Genomic DNA, 12,995 nt, shown 5'->3' with positions numbered 1-12,995 from the left:
CTTCTTCCCCCACCTGCCACGTACTGGGCCCGAGATCGCGCTAGGCTTGGTGGGTTCGTGCTATTGGCCGGGGCCCGCGCGAGCCTGCTAGCGAGGTGCGGCGGCGCGGGCGGAGGGCACCGGAGTGGGCCGTGACCGCAGCCTCCCCCACTACGTCCCAGAGCCCGGCGTCGGCCTCGCACGGGTCGGGTCAGCGGAGATCCGCGGGGAGGCGGCCGCGGCAGCCTCGGCCAGCCGGTATGGCCGCTGGGGACGGGGGCGCGGCCGCTCTATCGACAAGGCGGGCCGGGAGACGAGGAAGCGTTTTGAGGGCCCAGCTCGAACCGGCGGGTACCGGGCGGGGGGCGTGCGGAGGAGCCTTGGGAAGGGGCTGGGGCCCGGGAGGGCGGTCGCGGGGTGGGGGGGAGGGGAAGCTGGGGAGGGGGGGGATAGGAGTCCCGCAGGCCACGGTGGCAGGGAGGCGGGCCTCTGGGGTCTCTGGGGGTAGTTTGGGCCAGCAAGTGCTCTCGCTCCGAGTCCGCCTGGCTCCTTGGGGTTGGACTGCCAGTTGGAGAGAAGAGGAGAGGTGCTTTGTGAGGCCTGGGGTGGTGGAACACTTAATCTCCAGAGGGGCTTGGAAAGGTGGGAAAGGTGAAGAATAGCGCCTATGGGAATAAGTTTATTGGGGTCACCTAAGAGGAACCTTGTTCCTTAGCTGTGTCAGGGCTTAATCAAGCGCCGTCTGGAGGCCCAACCCAGTTTTATAGTGATGATAGCGAACTTCTAAGTTTACTTTACTATGAACTGTACTATTTTAGATGCATGATATTATTTAATCATCACAAAGAGTCTTTAAATTTAGTTATTCTTATTTTGCATATGATGAAAGTTAGGCTTGGAGAGGTACTTGTCTAAAGTCACAGGTCTGGTAGTGGGAATCTTTACCATCTTACTGGTCAGGCAGGATTTGTGACTCCTTGGATTCTTTGGAATAATCAAGGGTAGATTTTGCTTGAATTTCTTAGAATTGCTGTGCTGTGGAGGTGCCTAAGCAGGTCCCTCTGAATTCGAGCAGGACTTTACCCACAGGGTTAGTGGTCAGGAGGTTTGGCCACTGAACCTAGATTCTGGTTCAGGAGGCAGGCTTTTTATGTGCCTTTGGGCATGTCATTTTATTCTTCAGTGCTAAAAACAGTGTTCCTCTTGGAGGGTTTGGTAAATTAGTGGCTGTGTCATTTCTGGACTTCAGTGGGATATGGACAAGATGGGAGAAGAAAATGTTGTAAGGATCTCACCAGCAGTCCTGGCAACTAGTAGTTCTAGTAGTTCTTACCAGTCTCTACCTGGTGACTGGGATTAGAGAAAAAGGGGACCTGAATTCTGTTACATAAGCAAATGTGGGAATGGGATTTCCCCAGAAAGGGAAAATTTTGTGGTGCCCTTAGTTTTGTGATGATTGTATGCATGTCTTGAGGAGATGGCTGCACAAACTGGGGACAGCCTTATGAAAGAAGCCCTGGTTCCTGGCCACAGGGAATTTACAGTGCATGGGCAACACCAAGGAATAAGTGAATTTGCAGGCTAATGTGGCAGATACAAAGTAAAACACACTAATATTTTCAGATCCATTGGAACCGAGCATTGAATAATCTTCCCACAATCAAAAAGGACTGACTGATTTGTGGGTTGGCGCATCATGGAAAAAGAGTATTTCTAAAATTAAAAAGAAGGAAAGAAAAATTAATAAATGTAATCTTTTCAGAATATGGCAAGGAGGACTAGAGATATTCATTTAAGGAATAATTGGAAGGACATTGGCGTTTATATTAAGAATATTAGAGCATTATATATAACATTGATGGAATGAATGAAAACTTCAAGTATTTGAAGGGTTGCTATGTTAGAAGGCAGATGGGGTGCTTTCACACACAACAGAAATAATTGTAGAGAAGCATGAAAACCCAGTATGATGTTAACAGATTAATAGGAGAAAACAGAAAGCTGCCAGTAGTAAAGTATGAGTTTGAAACCAGAGTGCGGCCAGTAGGGGATTGTAGGGCACTTTAAACGGTTTGAGAGATCATTTCCTTGGGGCAGGAGGAGCTAGGAGTTGAAACTAGGGAAATGCTCAGTGGTTATAGATGATGTATTCAAGAACATCTTGGTTTTGAAAACAAGAGGCCTTGAGAGGAAGAGCTACTACACATTATTTAATTCTGAGTGTATTTTCTATAACTCTATAGCAACCATGTAAATTACTAGAGACCTCAGACTATATTTTGAGTTTAGAATTGCAATGTCATTACAGAATAATCACCTTGAAATAATAACCTGAAATTAGGATTAAAGTAAAACCCAAGAAAGAAAAATTCTATAGCAAATTAATATTTAGTGGCTAGTTCTGTGACATCTTACTTCTTTCTTAAAATATGGAATCTAATCCTACACACCCACTAAGGTTTAGGGAGGGGTGAGTTACAGAATATTAAGAGACAATGGTGCACAGTCTTATTAGAAAGCTCAGGAGGATGTCACTCATTTGCCTTTTCTCGTTAAGTTCCCCAAATAGGAAAGCTAGAGAAAACATTAGTGAAGTCTTTCTTACTTTAGAGAGAAAAATTTGAGACTGTTTTAGTGTTCACATATGCTTTTCAGGGTTATTTAGATATAGGCTAATAGAGTGTGGAAGCCAGTATTTATTTGTCCTTCATGTAACAAAATTGAATGACTACCGTGTGCTAGGCACTGTTCTAGTCTCAGGAATACAGTGAACAAAACCATTTACTTCTTCATTTTTTAGTAGGAAAGACAATACAAAATTAATAAATTCTTAATGTTTGATAGTGATAAGTGCTTTGAAGAAAATTGAAACAGGGTAAGAAAGTGAAAGAGGATCCATTTTAGTTTAGCTGGTCAGGACAAACCTCTGAGAAGTGAACATTTGATCAGAGATATGAATCATATGGGAGCTGTGAAAAGGGCTCATGACAAAGGGAACAGCAACTGCAAAGCCTTGAGTTGAGAAGAACTTAAAAGTATGGGTGCAGCAGTGTAACCAGGGAAAAAAGTAGGAAATGAGGTTAAATACTTGGCTAGGGGCTAGAGGCCAGATCATGACCTTGTAGTTCTGTCCTTTACTAAAAGTGAGCTGTGAATCTATTGAGAGATTTTAAGCAGAGTGACGTTAGATTTTATTTAACAGGATAAGTCTGATGTTGAGAATAGATTAAAAGCACGGAAAGATAGAAAGCCGGCGGACCAGTTAGGAGTCTTTTGCGGTGAGGCAGGCAAAAAATGGTAGTGGCTTGGATCGGGTTGCTAGAGGTAAAGGTACTGAAGGGTTGGAATGTAGGAATATTTTAGAAGTAGTGGCAACTAGTTTTTTGGCTATTTGATGGACTTTTTAAAAAAATCATGAACAGCTAGAAGGAAGTAATTGTCACTAACTGAGATAGGGAACACTGTAGGGGAAGCAGATTTTGGAAAGATCAGGAGTTTTTTAGACAGCTTAAGTTAGAAGTCTAAATGGTAACATCAGATAAGCGGTTAGGTATGTGGGTAAAATATAATAGACATAAAATAATAAAACTTGTTTTTTTAGGCACATAATAAAGTTATCTCCAGACCATTTTAACCTTAACATTGGAAGAGTGAATCTCTTTTGAAGGCCAGAATTTCTTAGATTCTAATAGTGGTTTTGCTTTTCAACTTTTAAGATAAGTTTTTATAGCTGTTTAATCATCAAAACCGTTTTATCAGTCTTTCCTTAGAGTTGTATATACACAACATCCTGGAGTCCACCATGAATGGACAGTTGGACCTAAGTGGGAAGCTAATCATCAAAGCTCAACTTGGGGAGGATATTCGACGGATTCCCATTCATAATGAAGATATTACTTATGATGAATTAGTGCTAATGATGCAGCGAGTTTTCAGAGGAAAACTCCTGAGTAATGATGAAGTTACAATAAAGTATAAAGATGAAGGTAAGATTGTTTCTAAAGTTAGTCATTAAAAGTCTAGGTATTATATGTGTTTTTTTCCTATCTTTTATTGAACTATCTCAATAAAAATTTTGTTCCCTTCTGTGGTAGTTGAGTACCCACTTAATTTGATTGGATGTTCATGTAGTTAATTATAGTTCTTTTATAAGTTAAATAGCTAGGTGATTTATTATTAGAAATGGGGGTTTAAGTGATAGAACTTTCATATATATTTTTACAAGGATTTTTTTTCTCTTTTGCTCATGCAGTTCTGGCTTTCTTTTTGCTTTTAAAACCAAATTTTCACTCCTCAGTAGGTATTGAATGAAAAAGATTTTCATGGCCAACTAAGTGTGGGAAAGCTGGTTGAAACAGAAATATGTTTCTTTACTGTAGGAATTTTCAGAACATGTAATATGCTGATGTACATTGTCAGTTTATAGTATGCAGTGTCCCTGGACTCATCTGACCACAAACCAATTTTATGGCAATGGGTTTTACACGACAGATGTTGCATCAAACACATAGCAGAATTATAATAGTAGATGATCTTGATTTCATTTTCTTTAAACCTGTCTTCTTTGTAAACATCTCTACTGAAATGTGCTTAGGTAATTACTAGTTTCTGTCTTACCACTGAATTTATTTTCAGTCTATCTCACCTTGATCTCAATACTTGGCACTGCTACCCATACCATCTTTTTAAAAATACTCTTATCCCTTAATATCTCTGCCACTGCTGTCCTAGTTTTCTTATCACCGACAGTTGTTTCTCTGTGTGCTGACTTAAAGTAATGCCAGCTGTTGATAATAGAAATCGTAAAATTTCATGGTTTAACACTCAGGGAATCATTTAGACCCAGGTTGACAGAAGCTCCGTTGTGTTCAGTGCATGGCTTACAAGCTCAGCTTGAGCATTAACATCCGGCAAGCAGTTGAAGGAAGACAGAGTGTAGAGGATTACATGGGGGCTCGTAGTCTCTAGGCCTTGAGGTAATGTATATCATTTCTGCTGACATCACATTGACCAGACCCTAGTCACATGACTTTGCTGAGATGTCAGTGGCTTGGGGTATGTCCCTGGTTGGCCCACTTTCCAACAACCTACACTGTGGACAGAAGTATAAACCACTGATGATCAGCTAAGCTGGCCATTTAGCTACAGGTGTAATTCTTTTTTTATGAAGTATGATTTGACGGTACCCAAAAGTAATTTTGATAGTTACCTGTTCTAACGGACAGGGAAGGGGAGAGCGTTTTCTTCCTTGTCTCTTCCCTCGTATAATCTCATCTACTTAAAATACATTGGCTTCCACCTCTTTGACTTCCACATGTGTGGCTTAATTTACCTCAAACTTGGTATAATTTAAACTGACCTCATTATTTATCTGGCTTTCTCTTAACTCCCTTATTTTTGTTTAGGGTAAGGGTTGGCAAACTTTTCTTTAAAAGATCAGATAATATCATAGCATTGTGAGTCATTTAAGGCCTCTATTTCATCTATTTTTCTTTAAAACCTTTTTAAAAAATGTAAAAACCATACTCGGTTCACAATCCCTATAAACAAGGATTTTGACCATGGGTCTGTTTTTGGACCCCTTGCTTAGGGTGTCCTCGTTGTTGAAAGTTTGTCCTCCACATCCAGTTACCATATTGAATTTCTTTTTCATGGTGTTTCTAAGTGTTTTGAATTGTATAGATTTGTGTTCCATTTGTGTGTTGGGTACTAGGGTGGAGGACTGGCTTAGGTAAAGTTTTTACTATCCTATATATTCTATTTCTGTTGTGAAATTCAGAAAATAAAAAGTTGTTGGAGAAGGTTTCCTTTTACATATATACTTTATTAAAAATATGTTTAGAATCCCTGAAGTTGAACATTAGATATGTTGTAAGATGTGGGTCTGGTTATAAAGTTCTAAAAACAATGACAAAATTCTCAGTTATGGCTTTTGTTCCCACCTTTGTTCAAAATAGATATGTCTAATCAATGTTAAAATTGGTGTAGCAGAGCAGCCTGTCCAAGACAAAACTGTGATCCTCACGCCGCCACCCCACCGTGTCTGTGAAGATACCTGGCAGAGGCCCCTGATCAGCTCTTGCCCGTGGCTGCTTTTCTGTTCTTCTCTCTAGAGAACATTTTCCCCCTAGCCCTTTGAAAGCTTTTGAAACAGGCAGCTGATTATAATATTCTTTAACCTTGAGATCTAGGAGGTTATAGAATTTTGTGTATTTGAATATTTTTTTCTAAGGGGAGTTAATAGTTTTCATCTTAGTATCAAAATGGTCAGTGATCCTATTATTATAATAGCTTCCCATCCCTTTGTATCAGTGGTGTTTTACTGTACTTAGGATTAAAATTTGAACCTTGAGAATCTGTATTTCTTTAACCTTTGATAAATATATTTAAATTTTTTGGAATGGAAAGATTTTAGTCTAAACCATGTTATATTGCTACCATGAATATCCTGGTGACTTGTAAAATATCACTTAATACATTAATCTTAGTTATGTTTTGGCTCTTCTTAGGATGATTTGATAAACTTGCTATAAAAGTAATAAGCAAAATTGATATAGTATTTTGAATAAATACATCTTTCCTAGATCCTTTAATGTTTGTTTAAGGTTTTTATGGGAGATTCTAATTATGCTCTGTGATCTACATTTAGATTTTAATTTAATGTATATTCTGGTTTACTACTGACACACAAATCTGAAATTTCTTTTTTTTTTTTTTTAATTCCAGATGGAGATCTTATAACAATTTTTGATAGTTCTGACCTTTCTTTTGCAATTCAGTGTAGTAGGATACTGAAACTGACATTATTTGGTAAGTGGTAAACCTTCTAATAAATTTACTACATTGTCCATTGCATTTTTGTTGAAGACTTTTTAGCTTTTTCCTTTTATTTTTATTTTTTTGAAGATTTTATTTATTTATTTGAGAGAGAGTGAGAAAGAGTGCACGAGTGGTGGGGAGGAGCAGAGGAGAAGCAGACTCTCTAATGAGCAGGGAGCCCGATTCGGGGCTCTGTCTCTGGACTCGGGGATCATGACCTGAGCTGAAGGCAGACACTTTACTGGCTGAGCCACCCGGGCACCCAGCTTTATTTCTTTTAAAGACTCAGAATTAAGTGATAACTTTTTCAGCTGTATCTGAATTTTTTATTTATTAGACCTTACTCTATATGTATATTTTTTGAGGATTAATAGAAAGTAGGTATGTTTAAATTCTCCATCTGCTCAGTACCTTACGTGCCAATGGATGCCACTTATAGAAGTATTTCTAGGATTGAAAATAATTACAGGGTTAAAACTACCTTTATTAAGTTTTAGTTTTATTAAGCTTATTCATTTTACTAAGTTCTTAGTATATATAATTCTTCTGTAACTTGTTTTTACTTCTCAGGGCTTAACATATAGGCCTCATACTGTAGGCATTATTTTGGGGAGTACTTAAAGATTAAATTAGAAGTAGTTTTGATAAAAAAAAAGAATTAAAGATTAATTATAATCTTTAGATTTTATTTTCTTATTGACATTAACAAATTTGTGAGGCGTAACTCTTAAGGGATAAAATAGAAATGATTACAAAGTTAAAGTGGTAGTATGATTATGTGAAAAATAAAATCTGGGCTTTTCTTCTGGGTGTTTTGTTTAGCATTTTTAAAATGTTACATGGCACTGAACCTTAACAATTCCATGAAACATGATGTTGGCCAATTGATTTAATTTGTATTTTATTTCATCTCCATCTAGGAAGGATGAATGTGAATCAGATTTTAGAATGCTAATAACAAATAAAAACTGCTTAAAATGTTTTTAGATAAACGGTATCGTTTTACAATATTGAAGCTAAGATACTTAACCACTATTGCCCTGCTGTCAGGAAGGTTTGATAAACTGAAAACCTTCCTTCCAGAAATACTGATGACATGCTAGATCAACTATTATAAGTGTGTTTTTTGAAATATATACCTGAACTTGCTCAGGAGAGTAAAAGAAATGTCCAGGGACCAAAAGATAGATGGAATTAAAAACCAGGACCAGAAGGACCAAAGGCTGAGACTAGGTGTACTTTGGTGGTGATGGTCAAGGTTTTATTCTGCATAATCTAAGGACTAAGGATTTGGTGTTTATATGGTTGAGACCTTGGGTCCTAGACCCTCAGTGAACTATACTCTAAAAAAGAATATTGTAAAAGAAAAATACCTCTTCATTGATACAGGGAAAGTCAAGGAATTGATACGGGAACCTCTTGTACCTTGGAGCTGTTGGGTTTGGGAAGGCTCTCTTAAGAATTTATAACTGTGGCCTCTAGGTGGGCTGGGTTTAAGTTTAAACTATCTGCATAGTTTGGGAACTTGCATGCCCAGATACTACCATAAAAAAATGGTAAGAAGCAAAGGCGGAAATCTCTTAGAAGGAGTATGTTCTCAGTCCAGGTTACAGGCTTCTCCTAGACAGGATCCTGTTGATAAACTTAGAGTTTAAGTAAGACATGTGAAATAGTCCAGGTAAGCAAGAAACAATGGGCACAACTAGTAGTAGGAGGAGACTTCTAATAACTTTAGTTAATAGAAGTGTTCATCTATAAAGTATGCGCTTGAAGTTATTAGGTGTAAAAGAAGAAAAAAATGTAAGACAGGCACTATGAAAAAAGAATAAACAGATTTTTAAAAATTAGGGTAACTTTTGGAAATGAAAAATATAATCATTAAAATTAAATACAAAGTAGAGAGGTAGGACAACAGATTAGTCACATTTGAAGAAAGAATTAGTGAACTGGAAGGTAGTCTAAAGAAATTACAGAATCAAGCACAAAAACAGAGATGAAGAATATGAGATAGAATTTGAGAATGAGAAAGTCCAGCCTATTTCCATTAAGACTTTAAAGGAGATAATGGGGTATGGAAATATTTGAGGAGGTAATGGCTAAAGAAATTTTCAGAATTATATGAAAGAAATAAACTATCAAATTCAGGAGGCACAGTGAGTCCTGAGCAGGATAAATAAAGATAAAATTCCACGGGGCATACTATCATGACACTGGGAAATATGTAAGGCAAAGAGATCTTAAAAAGTAGCCTGAGAGAATAAGACTGATCCACCTACAAAGCAATTAGACTGTTGGTAGACTTCATCATAGTAATAATAGAAGCTAGAGACAGTAAAGTAACATTTTCAGACTGCTCAGAAAAAAAACTGGAAAGGTAGCTTTCTGTAGTCTCATAAGCTTGAGGAATAAGGGGAGATTAAAACATTTTCCGGACATCTGGGTATCTCAGTTGGTTAAGCGTCTGACTCTTGATTTTGGCTCAAGTCATGATCTCAGGGTCATGAGATCCAGCCCTGCATCGGGCTCTGTGCTGGGCGTGGAGCCTGCTTAAGATTCTCTCTTTTCCTCTCCCCCTCTCCCCTCCCCTTCGTGAGCTCTCTCTCTAAAAAATAAAAATAAATAAAAATTTAAAAAAATTTTAAATAAAGACTGAGAATTTGCCACTCATGGGCCCCGTTAAAAGAATTTTAAAAAATAGTTCTTAGGCAAGAAGGAAATTGAGTCCAGAAGAATGGTGAAACATGCAAGAGATTGTGAGCAAATAAAGTCATTAACACGAAATTTAAATGAGCACTGATTATAAAAAAAAAAAAATAATACTTTTAGGAATATAAAAACAAGATGGGACAAAAATGCTGATTATATGCAAGACAGGGGATGATAGGAATTAAAATATTTTAAAAACTTGTTTGGGAAGAGGATACCAATTAACTTTAAATTTTTAAAAATTGAAGTATATGTGTCTGAAATGTAAGAGCGATTCAAGAAAGACTAAAAATAACCAGTAGAGGGAAAAGGGGTAGCAAAGAGTACCTACGTGGTTCACTAGATGATGAGGAAAAGAAGCAAAGAGAAAGCTTGATAAGTAGAAAGGCACAAAATAACTAACTACAATACACATAAATGGACTAAATGTACATGTTAAAAGGTAGCCTCTAACTGGAATTAAACAAAAATCTAGTTACACGCTGATTATAACTGGGTGATGGGCATTAAAGACGGCATGTGATATGATGAGCACTGGGTTTTACATGCAGTTGATGAATTACTGAACCGCTACATCTGAAACTAATGATGTGCTATATGTTGGCTAATTGAATTTAAATATAAAAAAGAGACATAGTAATATATTACTATGCAAAGTTTGAAAGTAGAGGGCTAAAAAAATATACAAACTCAAAGCTAGCTGGTAATACTAATAGAATGGACTCTAAGTGAAAAATTTGTTAGTAGTAGTCCCTTCATAATGATAAAATATAGTTCACTGGGAATATAAAACAATTCTGAACACTATCACAGTATAGTGTTAGATTTTTCCCTAAGGAAAAATAAATTCACAATCATGGGAGAGCTTTTAATACTCTTTTCTTAGAAATTGGTAGATCAAGCAGCCTCCAAATCAGAGGAATAGAGAAAATTTGAACAAATCAAATACAGGCTTGGTCTTATGCATCTAGCAATCAGGAAGGAGTATAATTTTTTTGAGTACGTATGGGCATTTATAAAAGTTGACCATATAGTGGTTTTTCCAACAAATTTCAATAAATATCAGAGAAGAGATGTCCTAGAGGTTATATTCTCAGGCCTCATTAGAAACCACTGGACAAAAAAGGTAACACGAACTATGGGACTTTTTAACATAAAAATACACTTTTAAGTAACAAGTCAAAGAAGCAATTATAATGGGACTTAGAAGTAATTAGTTATGACGTCTACATAGCAAAATTTTTAGTGTGTGCAAAGATAAACTTGAAGGGATATTTGTAGCATTCAATACAAGAAGGACAAATAAATAACTTCAGAGGAAAAAATAATAAAGAGCAGAAGTGAGCTAGAAGTCGGGAATGATAGGATCCGCAGTTTTGAGAAGATACAAAGTGGCAAACCTCTGTTAAGATGAAAGTTAAGAAAAAAGAAGGCACAAATAAGCAATGTGAGGGGTGAAAAGGGGCATACTACAGATACATTGCAGTGAGGGAGAATGAACACCATGAACAAGGGGATGTCTCAGTAAAAGTATTAGAAAGGATTTTTCATAGGCTTGGGCTTATGTTAAATGATTTTGGATAAGGTTCAAGGAAGTGGGACTTGCCCTGAATTGGATGCTGTTGGGAGGTGGGGATAGTCCTATGATTGGGTGTCTTATTAAGTCTTATGCAGAAGGTGGAGGAATTAATTGAGGCTAAAATTTCAATTGGTAAAACAGCAGCAGTCATTTTAGCCAGGGATATTGGTCGTTTTTGTGGTTTGGTCGTTGTTCTTGTTTTGTCTGAGTTCTCACATGATTATGCAGTGGCTCGGTTTTTGTCTTCACCTATCGCAGTCACAGAGTGATCTCTGATCGTTGGTGTTCTTTGAAATTGTTCGTGTTCACCAAGAGAACACTGCAGCTTACCTGTTGAGAGCCAGCCAGGCCAGCTTCCGGCAGCACTAAGGCCTGTCTTACAGGACTAGGCCAGTTTCTGCTTGTCAGGAGCTGCTTTTCTCCTTTTAAGATATTAGAGAAAACCTAGTAGTACCCTAAAAAGGAAGTAGTTAATTGATGTAGGTAGGAGATTGTATTGAACTTCCTCATAACCATGTAGGGAGTGCATAAAATAGGGTTCTCTTCAAAAAACTTGTATTGATGGTTTGATATTTGCAACTACTTAACAAAGAATCCCTGAACCCTTATTTTCAAATGGCTTTTCTTTTTTAATTTGTTGCCTTGGGAATTTATATATATGTGTACTGATGATGCATAAAGCCTTTTAGTTTAGTTTAATTTCTGAACTCCTGTCTTGAAGCTTGCACTCAGAGCCTTGTCTTACTTTTTTTTTTTTTTTAAAGTAACCTTAGTGGTAGCAGTTTCTGTTGCTGGATGAAGGATTTATTTTTTTCCTTTTTTAATTTTTGAGTCAGCTGAAAGTCATTTGGACAAAATGTTTAAATGAGGTAATGTTGCCTTCATTGAAAAAAAACCCAATGATTATTAAATGATCTTTGACTTCTTGTGTATACTGCTATTGGAAGTAACTACTTTGAAAGGACAGTGGTGATTTGGACTCATGAATTCTGCATTTTTTTTTAATAGATTACTTTTTAGGTCAGTTATTTTAGGTGGCTGTTTTTTTCTTTTTTTAGGTCAAAAGTAGGCAAGAGGGATAACAGACCTGTCAGTCGTGTTGTACCTTTTAACATATATGTGTAGAATACAGTGTTTAGGTGTTTATAATATTACATCAAGAATATAAAAGAATAGTGTGGGAAAAAATGAGCTTTTGAAGGTACATAATTTCTGTTAAAAATACATTAAAACCTTAATTTAGTTTACTGTAGTTTATCCTAATAAAACTTTTTTTTTTTAACCATTCTGATCATGGGCCATGGATATGCATCAACAAAGACTGATGAATATTTATTTTTTCCAAAAAGTAAATTATTAGTAACAAAGAATCCTTTCCTTAAAAAGAGTTATCATTTAAATGACATCATTAGGTATACTGTTTGATTTTGTTTTACTTTTTAAAGAAATTACATTTGTTTTTCCTTATTGCTGTTATTGTGTTGATATATTATTTAAGAACATTGCCTAATTTTAAGTAAATTAATGTATTTATTCCAGTTAATGGCCAACCAAGACCCCTTGAATCGAGTCAAGTGAAGTATCTCCGTCGAGAGCTGATAGAACTGCGAAATAAAGTGAATCGCTTGTTGGATAGCTTGGAACCACCTGGAGAACCAGGACCTTCCACCAATATTCCTGAAAATGGTAGACTGTGAATCCATTTTATTCTGCTTAATTCTTCTTATGTTTTTTAAAAAAATTTTATTTGTATTTTAATTCCAATATAATTTACAGTATTGTATTAGTTTTAAGTGTACTTTATAGTGATTCAGCAATTCCATATATCACCCAGTGCTCATCATGACAAGTACACTCCTTAATCTCCCATCATCTGTTTAATCCACCTCCCCTTTGGTAATCAGCAGTTCTC

At 36.9% G+C, this 12,995-nt stretch overlaps 1 protein-coding gene across 3 annotated transcripts in view; it reads left to right on the top strand.

The window, feature by feature from the left end:
• The window catches only part of TFG (trafficking from ER to golgi regulator), a 29,765-nt gene continuing 16,770 nt past the window's right edge, over positions 1-12,995 (top strand). For 2 of the 3 annotated variants that reach the window (XM_026492326.4, XM_026492317.4), the window contains exons 1-4: positions 1-237; positions 3,739-3,965; positions 6,706-6,789; positions 12,623-12,769. In XM_026492326.4, the coding sequence (XP_026348111.2) occupies positions 3,782-3,965; positions 6,706-6,789; positions 12,623-12,769 (415 nt within the window). In that variant the 5' untranslated portion in view covers positions 1-237; positions 3,739-3,781. The remainder of the gene's footprint in view (positions 238-3,738; positions 3,966-6,705; positions 6,790-12,622; positions 12,770-12,995) is intronic. The other variant, XM_026492330.4, reaches the window with a different exon arrangement.

This window comes from Ursus arctos, unplaced genomic scaffold (assembly GCF_023065955.2).
Source record: "Ursus arctos isolate Adak ecotype North America unplaced genomic scaffold, UrsArc2.0 scaffold_4, whole genome shotgun sequence".
Classification (NCBI taxonomy): domain Eukaryota; kingdom Metazoa; phylum Chordata; class Mammalia; order Carnivora; family Ursidae; genus Ursus; species Ursus arctos.
This window is presented reverse-complemented; position numbering and strand designations above follow the sequence as displayed.